This window comes from Dendrobates tinctorius, unplaced genomic scaffold (genome assembly GCF_039654945.1).
Source record: "Dendrobates tinctorius isolate UK_male_01 unplaced genomic scaffold, ASM3965494v1 ptg000156l, whole genome shotgun sequence".
Lineage (NCBI taxonomy): Eukaryota > Metazoa > Chordata > Amphibia > Anura > Dendrobatidae > Dendrobates > Dendrobates tinctorius.
The window spans coordinates 15,589,831-15,612,080 of record NW_027361823.1 but is presented as its reverse complement, the minus strand read 5'-3'; the positions used below and the strand labels follow the sequence as shown (position 1 = coordinate 15,612,080).

Here is a 22,250-nt window from a genome sequence, read left to right as displayed (position 1 = left end):
CTAGAGAAGAGAGAGAGAGGATTCAAAAAGATTTAAATAAACTGGAGAAGTGGGCAGCAACTAACAGAATGGTTTTTAACAGGGAGAAATGCAAAGTACTACATCTGGGCAATAAAAATGAAAAAAGCATATATAGAATGGGAGGAATAGGGCTAAGTGACAGCACATGTGAAAAAGACTTGGGTATACTAATAGATCACAGACTGAATATGAGTCAACAGTGTGATGCAGCAGCAAAAAAGGCAAATGCAATTCTAGGATGTATTAACAGAAGCATACAGTCTAGATCACGTGAAGTAATTATTTCCCTCTACTCCTCTTTGGTCAGACCTCATCTGGAATATTGTGTCCAATTTTGGGCACCACATTTTAAAAAAGACATCAACAAACTGGAGCAAGTTCAGAAAAGAGCAACCAGAATGGTGACCGGTCTGCAAACCCTGTCTTATGAGGAAAGGTTGCAGGATTTGGGAATGTTTAGTTTGCAAAAGAGAAGACTGAGAGGAGACTTAATAGCTGCCTACAAATATCTAAAGGGCTGTCACATTGTAGAAGGATCAACTTTATTCTCATTTGCACAAGGAAAGACTAGAAGCAATGGGATGAAGCTGAATGGGAGGAGACACAGATTAGATATTAGAAAAAACTTTTTGACAGTTAGAGTGATCAATGAGTGGAACAGGCTGCCACAAGAAGTGGTGAGTTCTCCTTCAATGGAAGTCTTCAAACAGAGGCTGGACAGACATCTAACTGGGATGATTTAGCGAATCCTGCTTTGAGCAGGGGGTTGGACCAGATGGCCCAGGAGGTCCCTTCCAACTCTACGATTCTATGATTCTATGATTCTATGATTCTATGATTCTATGTCCCTTCCTGGTCAGAGTAGGAACTGCTATCTTCAAGGACCGACTATCACTGTGCCTTTGTAGCCCACTCCTTCTAGCTGTCTTGGGGTATTCTGGCTCCCAGAGCTCTGATATGCTATGGTAATACTCACTGCAGTTTGGTAGCTGCTTTTGTCCTTTGGCAGGAATAAATTGACAGTTATTGGTAGAATATTTAATCTCAAACTTGCTATCTTTATTTCTTCTTGACTAAGAGCCCCGTCACACATAGCAATCTCGCTAGCAAGATCGCTGCTGAGTCACAGCAAGAAACCTCTGGACATTTTTTCGTCGCTGATCTCCCGCTGGCCAGCATGCATCGATGCGTGTGACAGGCGGGAGACCAGCGATCAGCTGTAAAATAATATAAAAAATAAAAAATATTGTTATTCTCACCTTCCGGCGTCCCGCGCAGTCTTCCCGCCTCTCTCCACGCTCCGGGTCCCAGTAATCCTTTGCAAGAATGACAGCAAGACTTCGCGATCCCGCAAGAACGGACGTCATCGTGGTAATTCTCCCAAAGGATTACTGGGACCGGAGCGTGGAGAGAGGCAGGATGGCTGCGTGGGACGTCGGAAGGTGAGAATAACAATATTTTTTATTTTAATTCTATTTTTGACATGAATATGGCATCAGCGCTAACAAACACAGCGATGCCGCGCCCGCGGCTTCGCTGTGCTAATCGCTGGTGAAGCTGTCTGTTTGACAGCTCACCAGTGATCACATAGCGACTTACCAGCGATCCTGACACGTTGATATCGTTGTTGGGATCGCTGATAAGTCGCTATGTGTGACTCCAGCTTAACACACTCTCAAAGTGTGTCCTCCTTATCACTGAAAGTTCCTTCCTACTCTTCAGTAACTTCCTTCCTATTCTTTTGAACAAACAGTAAATCTGTTTGTCTGCCATCTTATCTCCTTCCACCATGGACATGCCCAATAGTTAACCCTATCCACATGCTAACTAACAACTGCAGGACCAAAATAGATAAATCATACCTATAAAACAGGTCAATATATTAAGTTAATACAAAGGTCTACAGAAGGGGTGATATAACACTCCTTTACAAATGGTCATTACTTTACACGCAAAAGCAATGAGTTATGTTTAAAAGAATCAGCAGAATTATTTAATTACACCTACAATTTCAATAGAAATGTAATGCATTATGCTAGTTTGCAGAGCTTAATTTACATAGCTGAAATATAAAAAACAATGTGGCTGTCGGACTGCAGGGAGTGAAGTTACATGTGGTGTTAAGTGTTCCGTAGAGATCTACATACAAAATGGTCTGTTTTTAAGCACCAACAGCTCTACTGGAAAGTTTTTTTTTTAATAATGGACCATCATTTCCATTTTGTCTAATAAAAGATCCATAGTCATATTAGTAAAATGAAAGAATAAAAAAGATAGAAACGATGCATACATGACAAAATAGGACACATTACATTTTGCATTTGTAGCTATTAGGTATAGAAAACAAAACTGCCAGAAAATACAAAATTTTTCAACATTTTTTCAGTATTTTTTTTGTTTATTGCTACATACTTGTAAAAATCAAGGCATTTTATAATCTTTGATAATACTAGCTTTGCAGTCCCACATGAGGAACCCATCAGTCTTCATGCCAGCTAGGATTGATAATTGGATGTAAACATCTGGTGAGAGTCATATATGTAGGATATATTAAAGTAGATATGCAAAACATTGTCCTGAATAAGCCTATTTTTTCCCACCGCTATGCATTTTGCTTACTTATAATTTAATAGCCTTTAATAGCTTATTTTCAAAGGCGTGTAGGGAATTTCTTACAACTGATATTATATTTAAGAGGTTTTGAAAATGTCTTATTTTCTTCTGAGGATCACACTTACATTGGATAAATAGGTTTGGGATAACTGGAGGCAGATTTTAGGTAATGGGTTTTACTGGATTTAGGGAGAGGACTATGTATCCTTGAAGGTCCCATTACTGTCTCTATTTAAAATAACAAAAATACATAATAACTCAACCATGTATTCTGTTTTCAGGATATGAATGACTTCTCGCCTGAATTTACCAAAGCTATCTACTGGGGAATGGTGGCTCCAGATGCCATTAAGGGCACTGTTATTGTTACAGTTGCTGCAGAAGATCATGATCCTCCGGTAAGTCAAATGCTTCTATTAATATACTAATACCCAAGTGAGCAACCTCTTTAACCCTCATAAGTGACCCAGCCCTTACAGCTTCTGAGAGTTGATTATTAAGAGCCTCTCACAGCAGTAGACCTCATACATTTTTTATGTTTCCTTATTGCTTATCCTAATGGCTTGAGTAGCATTTTATAGTTTTAAAGTCAAGTATCAGGAATCAGCATTTGTTTAGTTCAAGGGGGCTAGATGAAATAGGGCATAGCATATATACATAAATTATTTCACAATATTTTATAGAAAGATACCTAGGAAAGAAAGAAAGGATGGAAGGAAGGAAATAAATATATGGGCGTGCAAAGCTTCCCAGGCATAAGTGTAACCTCAACAGTAGAAGCAAAAAATAGAAGCAGCACTCCAAAAATCATGCAAATTAAAGGACTTTAATAGCCACGTGGCTATGTTTCAGTTCATAGTGTAAACCTTTCTCAAAAAATACTGCAAATTATTGGACTTTAATGTAATTCACTCATCGACTTGCATGGCCGAGAGTTAACGAAGATTCAGATCAAACTTGTACATACTGCGTCCACTTGTGCGGTCCAAGTGGAAGTCGATGATTCTGCTGTTTTCCTGTCCTAGCAAAGTAGAGATATTTCATTAAAACTGCACCCACTGTGCGTCTAAAGATGCTGTTAGAGGTTTCTTTGTGAAGCCTGTAAGAAACGCATGTAAAAAAGTGGAGAATCAAAGCTTTATTGAGCTATAAAAAAGCACATAAATATGACTTCACATCTGCACCAAAAATGCACCAAATAAGGGGGAAGAGGTATAAAAAGTGCAGCAAAGATGCAATATCAGAGAAGATTGTTATTGCATAGTTTGGTGTGAACACCTGCAGAAATAAAAACAAACAGTATTTACACTATGTGGGAGCACGGCCTTACAGGAGCCAAAATGCCAGATGTCATATAGAGAAGCTACATAAAGATGAGAACGTTCTGATGGCTCTGACTGAATGAAAAAAAATCCCAGGTCCCAACTAAGTATGAACAGGGTGTACAGATGATGTCGCTCCAGCCCTGGCTAATCAGAAGTTGTGTCAGGGACACTGGAATTTAAGAGATTTGCAGCTGCCAAGTAGCAGTGACGTGGACGCTGGACCAGAGACCCGTAAATCGATCTGCTCATTCTCTAGTTCCAACTGTCCTAGACAGAGCACACAGTCCTGGATTTGGATCTATGCCCTGCAGTCTCGGGCGCCTACAGAATTTCCCTCACTACCAATGCCCTTCTGACAGCTCCTTCTAAAAGGGTAGAAAGAAATGGAAAATAGGTGTGTATTTGGGGTGTGGCGAGAGGTGCAATCAAAATTCGCATAAATTGTCCCTCCTTCTGTTCTTCAAAGTTGGAAGGTATATTTTTGGTATGTTTCCTGTTTACAGCAGCCAACTATACTAACAGTGCGAAGCATCATGGCACACAGGCTAACTCCATAGCTTGCTGCCTATCAAAGTAAAGATTGATACATACAACCTTTTAAATTTTGAAGAATCAACTCCTTTCAAAAAGAAGACATGGCAGTCAGCTAGTGGCCCAGAAATCTCTTTTAGCATAAAAGTCAAACAACTGACTTTGGTGTTGAAGGCCTCTGACAGCCAAAAAGCTTCATTTGCAATGGCATCATTGCTTTATGGTCATTAATTTAAATAGCAGTCCTATAATACAGTGACATCTTCAGTCCTCCTTGGAGCCAACTTAACAGAGAAACTCATTTTCCTGTTCATACTTTGGGATCGAAGCACAGGACCTTCCTTAATGATGCCAATATGACAACCACTTTACGCCATTAGACCCTGCAGATATATAAGGCCAACAGCACTATTCCTGATCATATTTAAAAATATATATTTATACTTTTCTAATAACGGCAGGTGCAGACATCCGTAGATTCTCTCATCCAAGAGAATCGGGCCGAATATACAAATGACATTCTGATCAAATTCCAATCAGAGCTTGATCAGATTGTGTTCACAATGTGCTCCAATTCTCTCAGATGACACTGTGAGGAGAGGATGGAGGAGAACAAAATTTCCCCATCTTCTCCATTCTGTCAAGCCATGGAAATCACATTGCACTCAGAGGTGATCCAAGTACAGTTCAATAATATACACACACTTATTGACTTGCTTGGCTGAGTGTGATCTGAATATTGGTTCAAAATTGGGCATGCAGCGAGTTTTTTCCTTGAAAGAAAAAAATCGGACATGTGCATGGCCCCATAGAATAATATTAGTCCGAGTATGATCCAATATTTGGTCGGCTCGCACTAGGATCCAAAATACGCTGTCTTAAGCAGCATGATTTTGTTCATTTCTGTGTCTTGACTACACTTCAGGTTCTCATAACCTTACGTTCGATAGTCAAATGCACAGTGCAGATCTGCTCACTCTGAAGGTACTGTCACACTTAGCGATGTACCAGCGATCCCGACCAGCAATATGACACGGTCAGGTTCGCTGGTACATCGCTAAGTGGTCACTAGTGAGCTGCCACACAGGCAGATCTCACCAGCGACATCGCTGGGGACGGGGGTCGCTACTTACCTGTCACACTAGGTGATCCTGCATCCTCCCGCCCGGCTCCACGCTCGTCGCTCGTCTCTCCACAGGAAGCGCCGCAGGAAGCTGACGACGAGAAGCGGTCCAGGACGTTCACGCGCGATCAGCGATAACCAGCAGGGGAGCGGGTCGTAGGTAAGTATCAGACATAGCGATATCGCTAGCAATATCGCTATAACGTCACAAGTTATAGCGATATTGCTAGCGATATTGCTTAGTGTGACAGTACCTTGACTGACAGCTGCCTCATGTAAGAATCCATGCTGCTATCATGCACGACTAGTTTTTGCAACTAATTTCCATGATTGAATGCGTCCCTGGGGATTAAATGATAATCTGAACACATGCATGTGACAATGTTTCTAGTCATTTACTTGAATATGTTATGCAGCTTCTATTATCGGCGGTGTTCCCATTGCTAAAAACTGAACCATATTCTGTTCCGCATTGTAACATCATGTAAGGTAACACTAAGTGAAACTTTTCCCAGTGTAAAGACATTTTTTTCTAATCTCAAACATATTCTTCGCTCGAGCTCATCACATTCGATGACTGAAAGGCGGAATGTTTTTTCCTAATTTACAGCAATTTAGAAAATTTGTCTTGTAAAATACTCCCAGAAAGGAGTGTGTTCACCCGCCTTGATTGGATAAGCATTGCAAAAGAGGAAAAATAAAATGTCCTTCGCAGTTGAGTTTACATGAAATACATTAAAATGTTAAGCTTGTGCCACGTGGAGTGAGACGACAGTGCGGGTTTCATTATTAACGCAGCTCTTTGAGCGGAGAATGCACATAGCGGAAGAGGCAGAAAGTACATTGCAGTTATCACTTGCACTTTTTAAGATGCAGAAGAGAATTTACTGCTTAGATATGTATGCATTGAGCTGAATCAATGGTTGTGCTGGTACCTTGAAAAGTCATTTCAACCACTGGTGCCTGAGGTGCTGGTAGAACAACAGGACAGAATGTAGGATACATATGCAACGATTCACAGTGTTTGATTTCTCCTTCTGTAGGAAACATGACAAATTGTATTATATGTACAATTTATACCAGCATTCCCATCTATATTTTTTGCTTTGCTAAATATGTTTAGGTAAAAGTTACATAGTTACAAAGGTTAAAAAAAAGACCTCGGTCCATCAAGTTCAACCTTTCTGCGCCAATTGCTCATTTTTTCACTGAATTTACTCTAACCCGCAATGTTATGTGTATTGAGTAAATCATCCGACCCTTTTTTAAAAGCACGCTTCAATTTCACTTTAAAATTGGAGGACATTTACCCATTCAAATTTATATGGGTGCATGGAAAACATCAGACTGCACTCACATGACAACTGAGTGTAGATCGATTTCCACAGACTCAAAGAATAGAGAAGATGGAAAAATGCTGTTCTCCACTCTTCACAGTGTGCTCCGATTCTCTTATCAGGGACCAGAGTTTGTTCTGAGAGTGATTTGCATAATCGTATTGATTTTCTTGGATGAGAGACTCTTTAACCCTCTATCCATAGGCAAAGGTTAATATTCACATCTTTAAAGATAAGTCTAATTGGAAAGAGATTGTAAAAATAAGCAACTTTCCAATTGACTTTCTCTTAAAAATTACATTACAACTAAATGCCTAGAGGATCAGCTGTCTGTGCATTGTATCAGCAGTGGCCAAACATGTGCAGTACTTACAAACTATTTCTAATTAAACTTGTGAGCGTTTAATTGAGCCTGGAGCTCAATGCTACCTCCCAATCTTAGCCAATTTAATTCCCACTCTACTTTAATTTCTGACAAAGCAAACCTGCCTCATATAATACCCTCAAGAACACACAGTTCGAACCATCAAGCAGTTCAGATCTTCTGCACCAAGATGTTCCAAACTGTCAATCAAGCAGAACCTTCCCCCCGAAATGAGGAACTAGGCTGGCTGGTTATATTGAATACTTTGTATATTTTAATGCAATATATAATTTCTATATGTTTTAACTTTTTAAAGAGGCTTTCACCATGAAGGCATGTACAAACATTGGCAGATTCTCTAATCTAAGATAATTGGACCAAGTATGCACATGACACTCTGATCAAACTCTGATCAGAGTGTCAGCATAGTGTGATCCAGTTCTCTTACATGACTGAATTGGAGCACACTGTGAGGAGCAGATGGATACCAAAATGTCTCCATCTTCTCCATTGTGTCAGTGTACGGAAATCAGACTGCACTCAGATATCATCTGATGATTCCACACACTCATCGACTTGCATGGCCGAGAGAGATCTGGTGATAATCAGATCAAACTTGAACATGCTGCTTTCATGTGCGCTGCCTCATAAAATAACATTGGTCCGAGTGCAGGATGATAATTCTGCTGTGTTTAACTGTCTAAGCAAAGTGGAGTGATTTAATGAAAACTGTGCATCTAAGAATGCTGTTAGAGACTTCTGTGTGGAGCCTGAAAAATGCATTTTTGAGAACCAGCATATCTTTTTTTATTATTGTTATTATTTTACATGGTTTGCCGGCCAATCACAGCCATGCTAACACTTAACATGGCTATGGTGGGGCTGGAATTTCCCGCATAGGAAAAGCTTGTTGATTGCCTGTGCTGCAGTTTTTCAACAAGCTTTGTACAGGCTGCTTAACCCGAACAGTATCATGGATTCCAGGAGAAGTCCATGTTCAGGTTCCATATACGGACACTAGGTGTCCTGTATGGACCCCGAACTTTTCCATTTGGGTTTGCCCATCTCTGTTTCCCGGTGAGCTCTAAGTGATGTAATTTAGTAGAAAAATGCAATAACTTACTAATAAGCCAAAACCACTTTACTGAAAACACCTTTTATTTACATTGCCAAGGCATCTAGACTTCTTTAATATGAATCTCTACCTGGTCAATTCTTAATAATACTAATAAAAGTACTACCGTTCATGCTGTTTTATGATGTCAGAAGCTTCCCTATCATTACCAGCATAAACGTGATAGAGCTGATGGTGACAAGAAATGCTTCAGGAAATTGTGACCTATAAATGGAAGTAATGGAGCGCTGATTGATTTGTTATATAATCGATCAGGGCTCTTTATGAACACCACAGAGTAAACTAACTCTAATTATAGAGATCACAACCCCTTATATATTATAGCTATAATTTAAATTCAAGAGGCAAAATAACGTTAAAATGAACTGTAATCTAACCAGGCATGGAATCACACATGTAGTTTTACTTAAACAAAACTTTTTATAAAAATAATTTATTATAAAGTAGTAAATTTAGCAATGAGAAAATTGATCTGTATACCATCGAGATCGCGTGGAATTTCCTGAAATTCTCATTTTCACGTGAGTCCAAACACATTGAGATTTGATTTTTTAGTTTGCCAAAAAAAATCTTTCCCCACACTATTTCCCACACTGCCGAAGCAGCAGGGATGTCTTTTTGCATGGAAGTGCGGGCCTCCCCATAATGCCCTGCAGCTATGATTTCTAGTGGATTAGTATACCTTACACAATGGTGGTTAAAACCTGGGCCATGACATATCAGCAGTTCCCTGTGGAGAACTGATTATATGTCAGTCGTTTTCCATCTAAAAAGTCGCTGGATATCTCATTTGGTAGAATGTAAGCTCTTATGTTCAGTTGGGTCATATTTTTTTCTTCTATAGAGTGTAATCTCTTAAGGTCAGCATAGTCGTCTATGTCCCACCTGTAGAGTCTAAGCTCATAGGGCACCGTTACACTTAGTGATGCATCAGCGATCCTGACAATGATACGACCTGGTAAGGATCGCTGGTGCGTCGCTAAATGGTCACTAGTAAGCTGTCAAACAGTCAGATTTACCCAATGACGCAGCAACGATCCAGCGATCCGTATAACGACCTTGGCGGTCGTAGGGACCTTGTCACACAGCAGTGATTCTGACGACTCCCGCCTGTGTCCATGATTTCTGAGTCGCTAACGAGGTCGCTCGTCGGTGTCAAACACAGCGATGCGCGCTGGCCAGCGGGACACTAGCGATCAAAAAATGGCCCGGGACATTCGAGCACGATCAGCAACATCGCAGCGGGGCCTAGTCGCTGCTAATTGTCACATGTAACGAGATCGCTGGCGAGGTCACTGTTGCGTCACATAATCGGTGACGCTTCAGCGATCTCGCTATGTGAGACGGGGCCTATATGCTCATTGGGGTAGTCTCCCTGTTTATTTCTCCTGCAATTGTATTTTCTGAGCAAATGCAAGTTTTGCATTGAGATTCAAGGAAATTTGGGGGGAAAAATTGGGCAAAACCAGAGAATTTGAATTTACAAAAACATCAGCTCATCTTTAAGTAAATTACAGTTTACGCCAATAGTGGCCTTTATAGAACATTTTCATAAAATCTAAAAATCCTACAGAAAGTGAATGCTCATATTATACATTTCCTGCTCATATTTTTATAAAGGTTAGTTCAGTACACATCTGCAGTTAATATAAGATGTAAATTCATTAACATATGATTTTTTATTAGAGATAATTATCTAAAAAGGAAATGTATGATTGCCGTCGTAGCCTAGAAGGAAATGTACATTTGTGAATGCAGTCCCTACAGGATATAAGGTATACATGCCAAATGACCTTTATTTTCATTGATTAGCACTATATCAATTAATTCTGCTTACCACGGTTAATAATCAGTACTTCCTTCCCTAAGGCTTTAATTGCTGTAATTTATCAAGAGTGTGAATAATTCACAACAGAGTTTTGTGTTCTGTGCATTTAATGTAAGCTATAATTTCCTTTGCCTCTTTTATTAATACTCATTAAATATAGTAATGTTTTATACCGGGAGTTTGTCTGTGGTGCGTATAACATAAGCATTCCTTGAGTAAAACGACATTAGTTTTTGCGCAAAATGTACAATGTGTTTACATGACCCGTTGTCAGTGGGATTCCTATTAACTTGGCAATTAGTTTGTAAGCTCCATTGATGCAGGAATAAATTTGACATTCCATTGCCCCAATGAAGACTTGGAATTGATTTCACACCACTTCCATTTTTTTCCTAAATTTGATGTTTTCTGAGATCTTCTTTCACAGTTGTTCAATTACCTTTTATGACAATTGATTCAAATGTTGTTAAGAGATCAATACATTTTTATTAAAGGAGTTGTCCGCTACATTTTAACTAAAACTCATTTGGCCCTGGGCGTATATTAAAATAAATTTATCTTGCTGAAAAATGCAGCTCCACTCTTGTAACTGTATTCCACACCTGACTACACAGCTGCAAGAGTGGACGAGGAGCAGCACTCTCTCTCGGGATGATGAATATAGATTTTTTTTATTTTATTATACCCATGGGCACAACAATATTTTATTGTAAAACCCCTTTAAGGAAAGATTGACATTTGAATAACGATTAGCAGATCTCTTCTCGTAACCCCCAGTCAACAGTCCAGGTCAGTTCTTTCTGGTCGTGCACAGTAGCTCCGTAAATTTATGGACCTTCTAGAATCCTGGGCTCATCTTATGATTTGCTCTGCTAGCATGTCATCACCTGTGAGCCACGTACAGATGATGTCACACCAGGCCAGTGAAGCAAACGCACAGCCAGGGAAATAGAGTTGAGTGACTTTGGTCGGATCGGGTTTCATGAAACAAAATTTGTTTCAGATGAAATTGGTCCGACTAGGGCAAAAAAAGACGGATTTTCTTCCGAAACCCGACCCCAATGCAAGTGAATGGGAAATAAAAGTCGGCATTGAGCGGATGACATTCCCCGTTGACTTGCATTGGGGTTGGGTTTCGGACGAAACTCCGACTTTTTTTGCCCTAGTTGGACCAGTTTCATCTGAAACAAATTTTGTTTCATGAAACCCGATCCGACCAAAGTCGCTCAACTCTACAGGGAAGCTCAGGAAATTTGCTCAGGAGCAGTCCACGGCCAAAGAGAACTGAGATAGGCAGTGGACTGGAACTGCACAAAGCGATCAGCTCATCTTTAAACTTCATGGTCCTATAAGTTCCATCATGATAATTATATTCTCTTTCATAGTCAAGATCAAGGGAGATGAATAGAATATCATATGTCACATATTTATAGCAATTTATATTATTTACAGAAAGAGAAATTGTAAAAAAGATGCTACTAAAAACATAAACATGGGATAATGGTCCATGTGGTTGAATATGTTAACTGTAGTGTGTTGCAGATTGTTGTGGTTCCTACTAATCTCTGTGTAGAGCTAGTAGGGACCATAAAACGCTAGATTTTTAGATAGCAGTGCCATTATTGTTTCATTGTAGAGATTTCCTATTTGTACAAAGACAAATATGTGAAATCAATCCAAATTGTAATTGACTTCTATAGTAAATGTCAGAATGTCATCCACCACACTGATAGAAAAGATAAGGACAGACCATGCAGTTCTACAAAGAATCGAAAATGTGCTCTTGCGTTACACAGAGTTGGATGTATATGGATGTTTTACTACATATTAAAGTAAAAGTTCCATAAACAAGGTGGAGTATTGAATGCTTATGATGTGCGTTTTGAATTTGTTTTAACCCCTTTCTTACGTTGGGTGTTATAGTACACCCACTTCGGACTCCTCCTGTGCCGGAGCCTGCACCTTTCTGGGCACATGACAGCTGGTTAGTACAGCTGACATGTGCCTGCAACAGCTGTGGGTGGAATCGAGATCCACCCAAGGCTGTTAACTAGTTAAATGCCACTGTCAATCGCTGACAGGACATTTAACTTGCACTTATAGGAAGAGCGTCATTAATCCCACCCATCAGTTACCACAGGATCGTGGGACACTGATGACATGACAACCAGAGGTATGAAGCAGATCTCTATTGTTATCATTGCCAGATTGCTATGAATGCCACCCTTTGGTCGGCGCTCATAACAAGTGATCATTCCTGCTACTCACAAGCAATCTGATCATAACCTATGTGTAGAAGAGGTGATCAAAGCACTGCAGCTTCTAGTCTACCATGGAAACTATTGTTTTATGCAAAAAGTAAAAAAAATGATTTTATAAATATTAAAAAAATAAAAAAAATAAAAGTTCAAATCACTCCCCTATTGCCCCATTCAAAATAAAACAGTAAAAAAAATCTAATATATACATATTTAGTATTGCTGTGTTCAGAATCGCCCGATCTATCAACATTGATAAAAAAAATCAAAACTCCAGGATTACGTTTTTTGGTCGCCGCTACTTTGCAATAAATTGCAATAATTGTCGATCAAAAGATTGTATCTACACCATCAGCTTAGTGCACAAAAAATAAGCCCTCACCAAACTCCAGATCACAAAAAATAGAGATGCTACAGGTCTCAGGAAAATGGCACCATTTTTTTAAACAAATTTTGGAATTTTTTTTCACCATTTAAATAAAAAATAATGTACCCATGTTTGGTGTCTATGAACCTCGTTATGACCTGGAGAATTGGCAGGTCAGTTTTAGCACTTAGTGAACATGGTAAAAAAAAACAAGTGTAACATTTCACTTTTTTGCAATTTCACTACACTTGGAATTTTTTTCTCATTTTCCAAGACACAATATGTTAACACCAATGACGTTTTTCAAATGTACAACTTGTCCCTCAAAAAAACAAGCCCTCACATAACCATACTGACCGAAAATAAAAAAGTTCTGGCCCTGTGAAGAAGGGGAGCAAAAAACAGAAATTCAAAAACTCAAATACTCCTGGTTGTTTAGGGGATAAGCCAGGCTTTTGGGCATAACCTCTTTAACATTTTGTTTCCTAAATTATTTTCTAGAAGCTTGTCCTAGTTATTTTATTTATATTTATTCTTTTGCAATCTGTATCATTATGTTTCAATTTCAAAAAGGACATGAAGATAAATTAGGGACCAGAAGTTTTTTATTTTTGGCTAGGAAGATGTGACTTATTGTGTTTTAAAATAGAATAACAGCTGTGCTTGTTAATTTTTAGAGCTAACAGGAGAAGTGAATGCACAGCCACCTGCTTCAGTTTGAGATGGAGCAATATAATCGAGAAAAGTGTGGGTCTCAGAGATGGAACCTGTATCTATCAGACATTTATAGCATAACTCATGCCTCTTTAACTGATATAACATAGTGTAAAAATAAACGGTACTTACATAAGGAAAAAAATAATAAAGAAGCTTTAAAGGGATGAGAAAAATAAAAACAGTTATGCCCCATCCATAGGAGAGGTGATAACTTGCTGATCTCTGGGGTCTGATCACTGCAACCCAGAAAAATCCCAAGATTAGAGCTTTGGAACCTCGAAAATGTGGCACTCAATCCCGTCCTGAATGGAGTGTAGGTGCGCATGTTCAACCATTCAGCGCTCAGCTATTTTCAGCTGTCCCATAGACAATGAATTAATTTGAGGTTAGCAATACACCTTCACCCCATTGAAGACATGGCAGAAGAGCCTGTTTTTGAGATTTCGAAGCCCCAAACTCTGATTTACCTTGAGTCCCAGCACACAGACCATCAGTGATCATCACTTCTTCTTTATTCTACAAAATAAGGAATAACTTTTTTTTTTTTTTTTTTTGGGGGGGGAATAACCCTGTAAGGCATTAAGTTGTCATTAAATTAAATGAGTAATTGTATTATATATGCAGACTCATACCATACAGATATGGCCTTCCCAAACTCTGTCTGATGTCAAATGCACAAGCAGGATTATATAAGCAGATTACGTTTTATATGTGGGCTAGAAATAAAGAATGAAACTGCAAATGGTGAAAAAAACTATTGCATTGTAAAACATGATAAACGCCTTAAGAAAGGTCACCAGCCTTACAGCAGGAAGGCAATGTCTCCTGAATGGTTCTTCAGTTCTAGCAGAACAACAAATGACATATTGCTACTCTAGTCTCTGGAAAGAAACAGCCCGCTGCCGTGAAAGTTTTAGCCTTTAGTTTAGAAACTGTTGAAAACTCATGTTTTATTAAAGCAGAATGATGCCACTGATGGATGCCATGCAATTATGGCCACCTCCTCACAAAGCCGAAACCTCCAAACAGCTATTCAGCAGCAATCTATTAGCAGGGGGTGTAATTGAACTCTTAGCACTACAATCAACCTTATGCATAATGTTCCAGGATTATGTGCCATAAGTAAATTCTAAGGGGCCGAAATGTTATTGGCCTCTACTTTTTGAGATATATTAGGCAGTGCCCTTGTAAATAATTAATTATTAGTGCATTTCCTTTAATGTGTGTGTGCTCATACAAATAAAATGTTTTCAGCAGTAAAGTCAGCATATAATATTATACTGTATATGTATTACTCTATTGTATACAGTGTCGGACTGGAGCACCTTGGGCCCACCAGAGAAAATAATTCTTGGGGCCCACAATGTAGCTACATAGAAATAAATACAAGGCTACCAACTGTGCAATATAACACACTAATATCAGGGTATAACATAAGGTAGTACACTTCTTAATGATATATCAGGGGTTGGCACACACATTTTGGTTCAAACTCAATGATAAATGTTCCCTGGTGTTTATTAACTACTAGGCCAATGTGTTATAGCACCAGTGTAGTGGAGGGGATTTTATGACATCTCATCTATACGCTGAGAAAATCCTTGGTTGGAATTGACCGATGCAGTTTTAAAGGGGATCTGTCACCCTATTTTAGCCCTATCAGCTACCGGCACCGCCATCAGGGGCTTATCTACAGCATTCTGTAATGAATTCTGTAATGCTGTTGATAAGCCCCCGATGTAACATGAAAGATAAGAAAAAAGAGTTAGATTATACTCACCCCGGCGTTCGGTCCGGTCCGATGGGTGTCGCGGTCCGGTCCGGCACCTCCCTTCTTCATACGATGATGTCCACCTCCTTGCTTCTCCCTCGGTTCCTGCGCACGCATACTTTATCTGCCCTGTTGAGGGCAGAGTACTGCAGTGCGCAGGCGCCGGACCTCTCTGACCTTTCCCGGCGCCTGCGCACTGCAGTACTTTACTCTGCCCTCATCAGGGCAGATATAGTACATCTGTGCAGGAGCCAAGGGAGAAGCAAGAAGGAGGACATCATCGTATGAAGATGTGAGGCGCCGGACCGCGACACCCACCGCCCCTGCCCCCGGTGAGTATAATCTAACGTGTTATTCTTATCTTTCAGGTTACATCAGGGGCTTATCTACAGCATTACAGAGTACATTACAGAATGCTGTAGATAAGCCCCTGATGGTGGTGGCCACAGCTTATAGTGCTAAAATTGTGTGACAGATTCCCTTTAACAAATTCACCACCAATTTCATCCTTTGCAAGACAAAGAATCATGTCAGTGGTAAAGATGCGACATTACATAGTAGTAAATGCAGCAATATCTGCACAATGTCTGTGTGGATGTTTTTGCTGTTCATTTGCTGTTTGATTTCTGCAGCAAATACATTATGTGAATGCCCCCTCTTCTAGTGGTGGGGGGTCCTAAATCACTTATATCTGACATTGGAGTAATGTCAAGAGTTTTCCCTCACATCCCCCCATACACTTTTTACAGAAATCTCTCTGCCACCTATAAGACCATAATGTTTTATGAAGAGCCTCATTTTGTTAGTAGTAGGGAAAGAAAAGTTTTAGTCAGGGGTGATAAAGGGGCAGAGGGGCTCAATCAGGGTGATACAGGGGGAGGTGGTGCAGTCAGTCAGGGGTAATGCAGTGAGAGAGGGGCTCAGTCTTTGTGATACAGAGTGAGGTGGTGCAGTCAGGGTGATACAGGGGGAGAGGGGCTCAATCAGGGTGATACAGGGGGAGGTGGCGCAGTCAGGGTGATACAGGGGGAGGTGGCGCAGTCAGGGTGATACAGGGGGAGGTGGCCCAGTCAGGGTGATACAGAGGGAGGTGGTGCAGTCAGGGTGATAAAGGGGGAGAGGGGCTCAATCAGGGTGATACAGGGGGAGGTGGCGAAGTCAGGATGATAAAGGGGGAGGTGGCGCAGTCAGGGTGATACAGGGGGAGGTGGCGCAGTCAGGGTGATACAGGGGGAGGTGGCGCAGTCAGGGTGATACAGGGGGAGGTGGCACAGTCAGGGTGATATGGGGGAGGTGGCGCAGTCAGGGTGATACAGGGCGAGGAGGCACAGTCGGGGTGATACAGGGGGAGGTGGTGCAGTCGGGGTGATACAGGGGGAGGTGGCGCAGTCGGGGTGATACAGGGGGAGGTGGCACAGTCGGGGTGATACAGGGGGAGGTGGCGCAGTCAGGGTGATACAGGGGGAGGTGGCGCAGTCGGGGTGATACAGGGGGAGGTGGCGCAGTCAGGGTGATACAGGGGGAGGTGGCACAGTCAGGGTGATACAGGGGGAGGCGGCGCAGTCAGGGTGATACAGAGGAGGGTGGCGCAGTCAGGGTGATACAGGGGCGAGGGGGTGCAGTCAGGGGTGATTCCGGGGTGAGCGGGTGCAGTCGGGTGATTCCGGGGCGAGGGTACAGTCAGGGTGATTCAGGGGTGATTCCGGGTGAGGGGGTGCAGTCAGGTGTGATTCCAGGGCGAGGGGGTGCAGTCAGGGGTGATTCTGGGGTGAGGGGGTGCAGTCAGGGGTGATTCCGGGGCGAGGGAGTGCAGTCAGGGGTGATATAGAGTGAAGGGTGCAGTCAGTCAGGAGTGAAAGGAGAGATGAGGTAATGGGGCCCTGATTTATCCCTAAGTAACTTAGCCCCTCCCCCTCTCTCCCCCCCAGACTAAAGGCCCCCCATTTACACTTACATTTAGGCTGGCAGGGGGCCCTCCTTCAACCAATGCAGCTGTAGTAGGGAGTCCTCTATCTCCCTCTGCTGCTTACACTGTGGGGGAGGGGCATTATTGATAGCAGCTCATTACCTGAGCTGTGCTGTACAGCTGGGGAGAAGAGGACACAAACTTAAGCTAACACTGATTAGCTGTGCTGCAGCCAATCAGTGTTAGCCTTGCCAAGAGCAGCTCCACTCTCTGTGCTTGCTCATCGCAGGGAAGAGCAGTAACATAAAAAGTCATCAGGACACAAGAGCACTTACTACTTACAAATAGCGCTCCCCAGTCTGCAGCAGCCGAACATGTGATGCCCGCCCGCACTGCTCTCTGAGCAGTGAGCACGGAGCTGGGAGTAGTGGTGGTGACATCACGCTGGGAGGAGTCCTGCTCTGGGCTCCTCCCACAGAGCAGGGAATATTAATTTTTCTTTAGTAGCGGGGACAGCAGAAGCCGGCTTCTGATTCCTGGCACCCCCTGCTGCTCCGCTGGCACCAGGGGGGCCCCCATAGCAGCTGCCCACTGGCGGGGGGCCCTTGGAGCAGTGGGGGCCCTAGACAACTGCTAGCCAGTATGCCAGCAGCTGCCTATGCTTGGGCCCACCGGAGAATCCTCCGGTTCTCCGGTGGGCCAGTCCGACCCTGATTGTATATATCTAAATATAGATGTATAATTGGACCAAGATTTAAGTTTTATCAATCTTATAACATCACAAATGCAGCTTAAAGCTTTAAAGATGCGGGAGGAGTGCATAAAGATTAGTGATTTGCAGATACACACTGCTGTAATATAATTGCAGTCACACTGTTTTGTAAAATTAACAGAAAACCTAAAATCAAATATTAGTTGCTTTCTACTTACAGGGGAAAATATATAGGAAATTCAAATGCCTTCTGAATATATTTTGCAACATTTTTCATTTCTCAGAGACTGCTCTTAGCAATAGACTGGTGACACAGATGTGTCAGAGGCTGCATACCGTTGCACTGCATCTGTCTGCAGAAGGTCGCGTTTGTTTGCTTTGCAGACTAGTGGCCATCTCCCCTGGTGCTAATGACCACACCTGGACCTGGGTGTTTATAACTTCTTTGTTCCTGCTGGGAGGTACGGATGTTATTTCCTAAATGAACTTCTCTGTGGAAGTTCGGAGCTGTAGCAGTCTACTAGTGTCCTCTTGGAGTTTGGAGGGCGGCAACATTTTTCTCTTAGTCTATTCAAGTTAAGTGTCCCTCTGGTTTCCTTTATCGTTACTGTCATTAGTGTTAGTGGGATTGACTAGCACCATCCTGTCCTTTCCGATGCAGGGTTTAACGCCAGGGTCACACAGGGGGACTAGGTATCCTGTTCAGCGATAGCTGCAGAACTATATAGGGATGATAGGACAGACAAGGTGACGTTAGATAAGTCTAGGGGTCTCCACTTCCCCCATCACTAGTGTTTAGTTCCCCTTCCCTTATCCCTTTGTGTTGGCACTTAGTCTGTCCTACACTGTGTATGACAACTGGGAACTAATGGAATATAGTTGGTGGTATCCTCTAGGTATTACTTAAGTATGGTGTTTCACATGTAAATTTAAGGTCACAATAAACACCATAAGGCTGGAGTCACACACAACGAATAAAAAATCGGTCCCATTTTAACGGTCCGAAATCGCACAAAAGTATCTTAACCAGTGATCCGTTTTTGATGCGATTTTTCTTCATTGATGCGATTTTATTCACATGTAAGGATCCGTTTGACATCTGTCTGGCGAGATTTTCTCGCAGGGTAGCTAAATGGACATATAATGGAGCCCAATGACAGGTTTTCGCACACAAAGAATTAATAGATCTAGACACATTAAATACATATATATATATATTTTTTTATATATATATATTTTATACATGTCATAGAGACACATTTATATATATATTTCTAATTCATACAGTTCTTCATTGCAGAATAGCCGCTGAAACATTTGCCGGCTTTTGTATAATCATTCTTCTGCCCGACATGAAATGACACATGGTTTACATATAGTTAACCATTTCATTTCATGTTTTTTTTATGTATATCACTATTAATTATATGAGGGTTTGTGGGTAAAATTTTGGAGTTGTAGGGGTTCATTTAAGGGGTTAATTAGTTGTATTAAATTGCTGGGACTCCCGCTGACGTCACTGAGGCTGCTAGAAGCAGTGTGAAAGACTGGTGGAAAGCATGCCAAGACGCATGAAAACTGTTTTTAAAAATCATGGTTATTCCACAAAATATTGTTTTCTGAACTCTTCCTGAGTTAAAACATTAGTATTGTTGTTTCTAAATGATTATGAACTTGTTTTCTTTGCATTATTTGAGCTCAGAAGTTTATAGACTAAAAGAACAATTTACAATTTCCTAAAAAAAATACCTATAAAGAGAAAAACTGGACAAACTGAACATTTGAAAGTGGTCGCTTAATTTTTGCAAGAGCTGTATATCATGACAAAGAACACACTAGTTTGAAATACCTTGGTGTTCTCCATGCCAATATACTACTATTATAGAGGGTGGGCCATTTATATGGAAGTTGAAGAATTGCTAGCACAGGCTTCCAGTATCCAGTGTTTCAGATGATGCACATCTCATATCTTCACAGCATAGACAATTGCCTTCAGATGACCCCAAAGATAAAAGTCTAAGGGGGTCAGGTCGGGAGACCTTGGTGGTCATTCAACTGGCCCACAATGACCAATCCACTTTCCAGGAAACTGTTCATGTAGGAATGCTCAGACCTGACACCCATAATTGATTTTATGATGTGGTATATGGGGTGCAAAGATAGTGGGGCCATTGTTCATCAATGAAAACCTCAATGCCACTGGATGTCTGAAATTGCTACATGATGATGTGTTGACCTCTTTATGCATGGAAGATGGCATGTTCCCTGAGTTTTTACAGCAAGATCGTGCGCCACCACATTATGGGTGTCAGGTCCGAGCATTCCTACAAGGAATCTGACCCCCTTAGACTAACATTTCTTCTGTGGTGTTGCTATCAGTGTGTCAAGAGTGAGAGAAGAAGGTTGCACTGACAATCCAGCACAACGGGCAGCACTTTGAAGACATTTTATAAGTGGTCATATACTTGTAAATATCTCATGAAAGAGTAAAGTTATGTTAAAACTAGAGTTGAGCGATACCAGCCGATACTTGAAAATATCGGATCGGAATGGATCTGCCGATCTTAAAAAAAAGTATCGGTATCGCCGATTCCGATACCGGGAACCAATGCAAGTCAATGGGGCCAAAATATCGGAATTAAAAAAAACCCTTTCTTTCCTTGTAGGTTAATTCTACATGAAGAAAAACAACTAAGAATAATGTAGAATGTATTGTGGGAGGTGGAGGAGACATTAAAGCCATAGAGGTTTAGCCCAATCAAATGGAATAGCAGGAATTAAACTTTTTTTTTAAAGATGTTAGGAGTTACAAAGATATTGACTATGTTAGCCTCATTTATATTTTGCCAGACATGTATGTCTTCTTCTTCTTTCTTCTTCTTTCTTATTCTTCTTCCTTTTTTTTACCTTCTTCTTCTTCTTATTCCTTTTTTTACATTCTTCTTCTTCTTCTTCCTCCTTTTTTTACATTCTTCTACTTCCTTTTTTTACATTCTTCTTCTTCCTTTTTTTACATTCTTCTTCTTATTCCTTTTTTTACATTCTTCTTCTTCTTCCTTTTTTAAATTCTTCTACTTCCTTTTTTTACATTCTTCTTCTTCTTCTTCCTTTTCTTACATTCTTCATATTCTTCTTATTCAACAATTATTATTCTACATATTCAACTTCTTCATCTTCTTCCTATTCTTCTTCATCATATTCTTGTTTGTGTCAGGCATTCCTGTAGTTGTTATCTGGAAAAGTTAGAAGTTTACACCTTCCGTTCTGCCTGTCACAAAAGATTTACAACAGGATTTGTCCGCGTTCAGTTTGGCCTGCAGCAGCAGGCCTTTTCCAGGGGCACCACGAGGAGGAACGGACTCACCCCCATACACTGCTTAGTCTTCTTCTGCTTATAAATAAGATAATATCATTTGCTCAGAGTATTAGTCTTATGCTTAATGTTCTTCTGCTTTGTTTTTTTTATGCTTCTTTGTCTTCTCTCTCTTGTTGTTCTGCATCTTGGTGGTTGTCTTCCTGTTCTTTGTCCTCTTGAACCAGCTGACGGTACTGGCACCGGGAGGGGCAGCAGAAGGAACAAGAGCCAATGGCACTACCGAGGACCAGCTGACAGTGCTGGAACCCGGTTACTAAGCAGGAGGTACCTGTGCTACAAAGCACTACCAAGGACCAGCAGACGTTGCCGGAACTCGGATACCGAGATGGAGGCACCTAGGCCAAAGGCTCTGACGAGAACCAGCTGACGGTGCTGGAACCCGGAGGGGTAGCATAAGCTGCAAGAGCAAATGGAAATAGCGAGGACCAGCTGACAGTGCTGGCACCCGGAGGGGCAGCAGAAGGAATAAGAGCCAATGGCACAACCAAGGACCAGCTGACGGTGCTGGAACCCGGTTACTAAGCAGGAGGTACCTGTGCTACAAAGCACTACCAAGGACCAGCAGACGTTGCCGGAACTCGGATACCGAGATGGAGGCACCTAGGCCAAAGGCTCTGACGAGAACCAGCTGACGGTGCAGGAACCCGGAGGGGTAGCATAAGCTGCAAGAGCAAATGGAAATAGCGAGGACCAGCTGACAGTGCTGGCACCCGGAGGGGCAGCAGAAGGAATAAGAGCCAATGGCACAACCGAGGACCAGCTGACGGTGCTGGAACCCGGTTACTAAGCAGGAGGTACCTGTGCTACAAAGCACTACCAAGGACCAGCAGACGTTGCCGGAACTCGGATACCGAGATGGAGGCACC

The 22,250-nt window shown here is 41.5% G+C and overlaps 1 protein-coding gene across 2 annotated transcripts in view; it reads left to right on the top strand.

Annotated features, from left to right (window-relative positions):
• Positions 1 to 22,250, top strand: part of PCDH15 (protocadherin related 15) — a 2,659,104-nt gene that overhangs the window by 2,055,503 nt on the left and 581,351 nt on the right. For both annotated transcript variants that reach the window (XM_073548247.1, XM_073548246.1), the window contains exon 22: positions 2,916 to 3,032. In XM_073548247.1, coding sequence (XP_073404348.1) covers positions 2,916 to 3,032 — 117 coding nt within the window. The remainder of the gene's footprint in view (positions 1 to 2,915; positions 3,033 to 22,250) is intronic.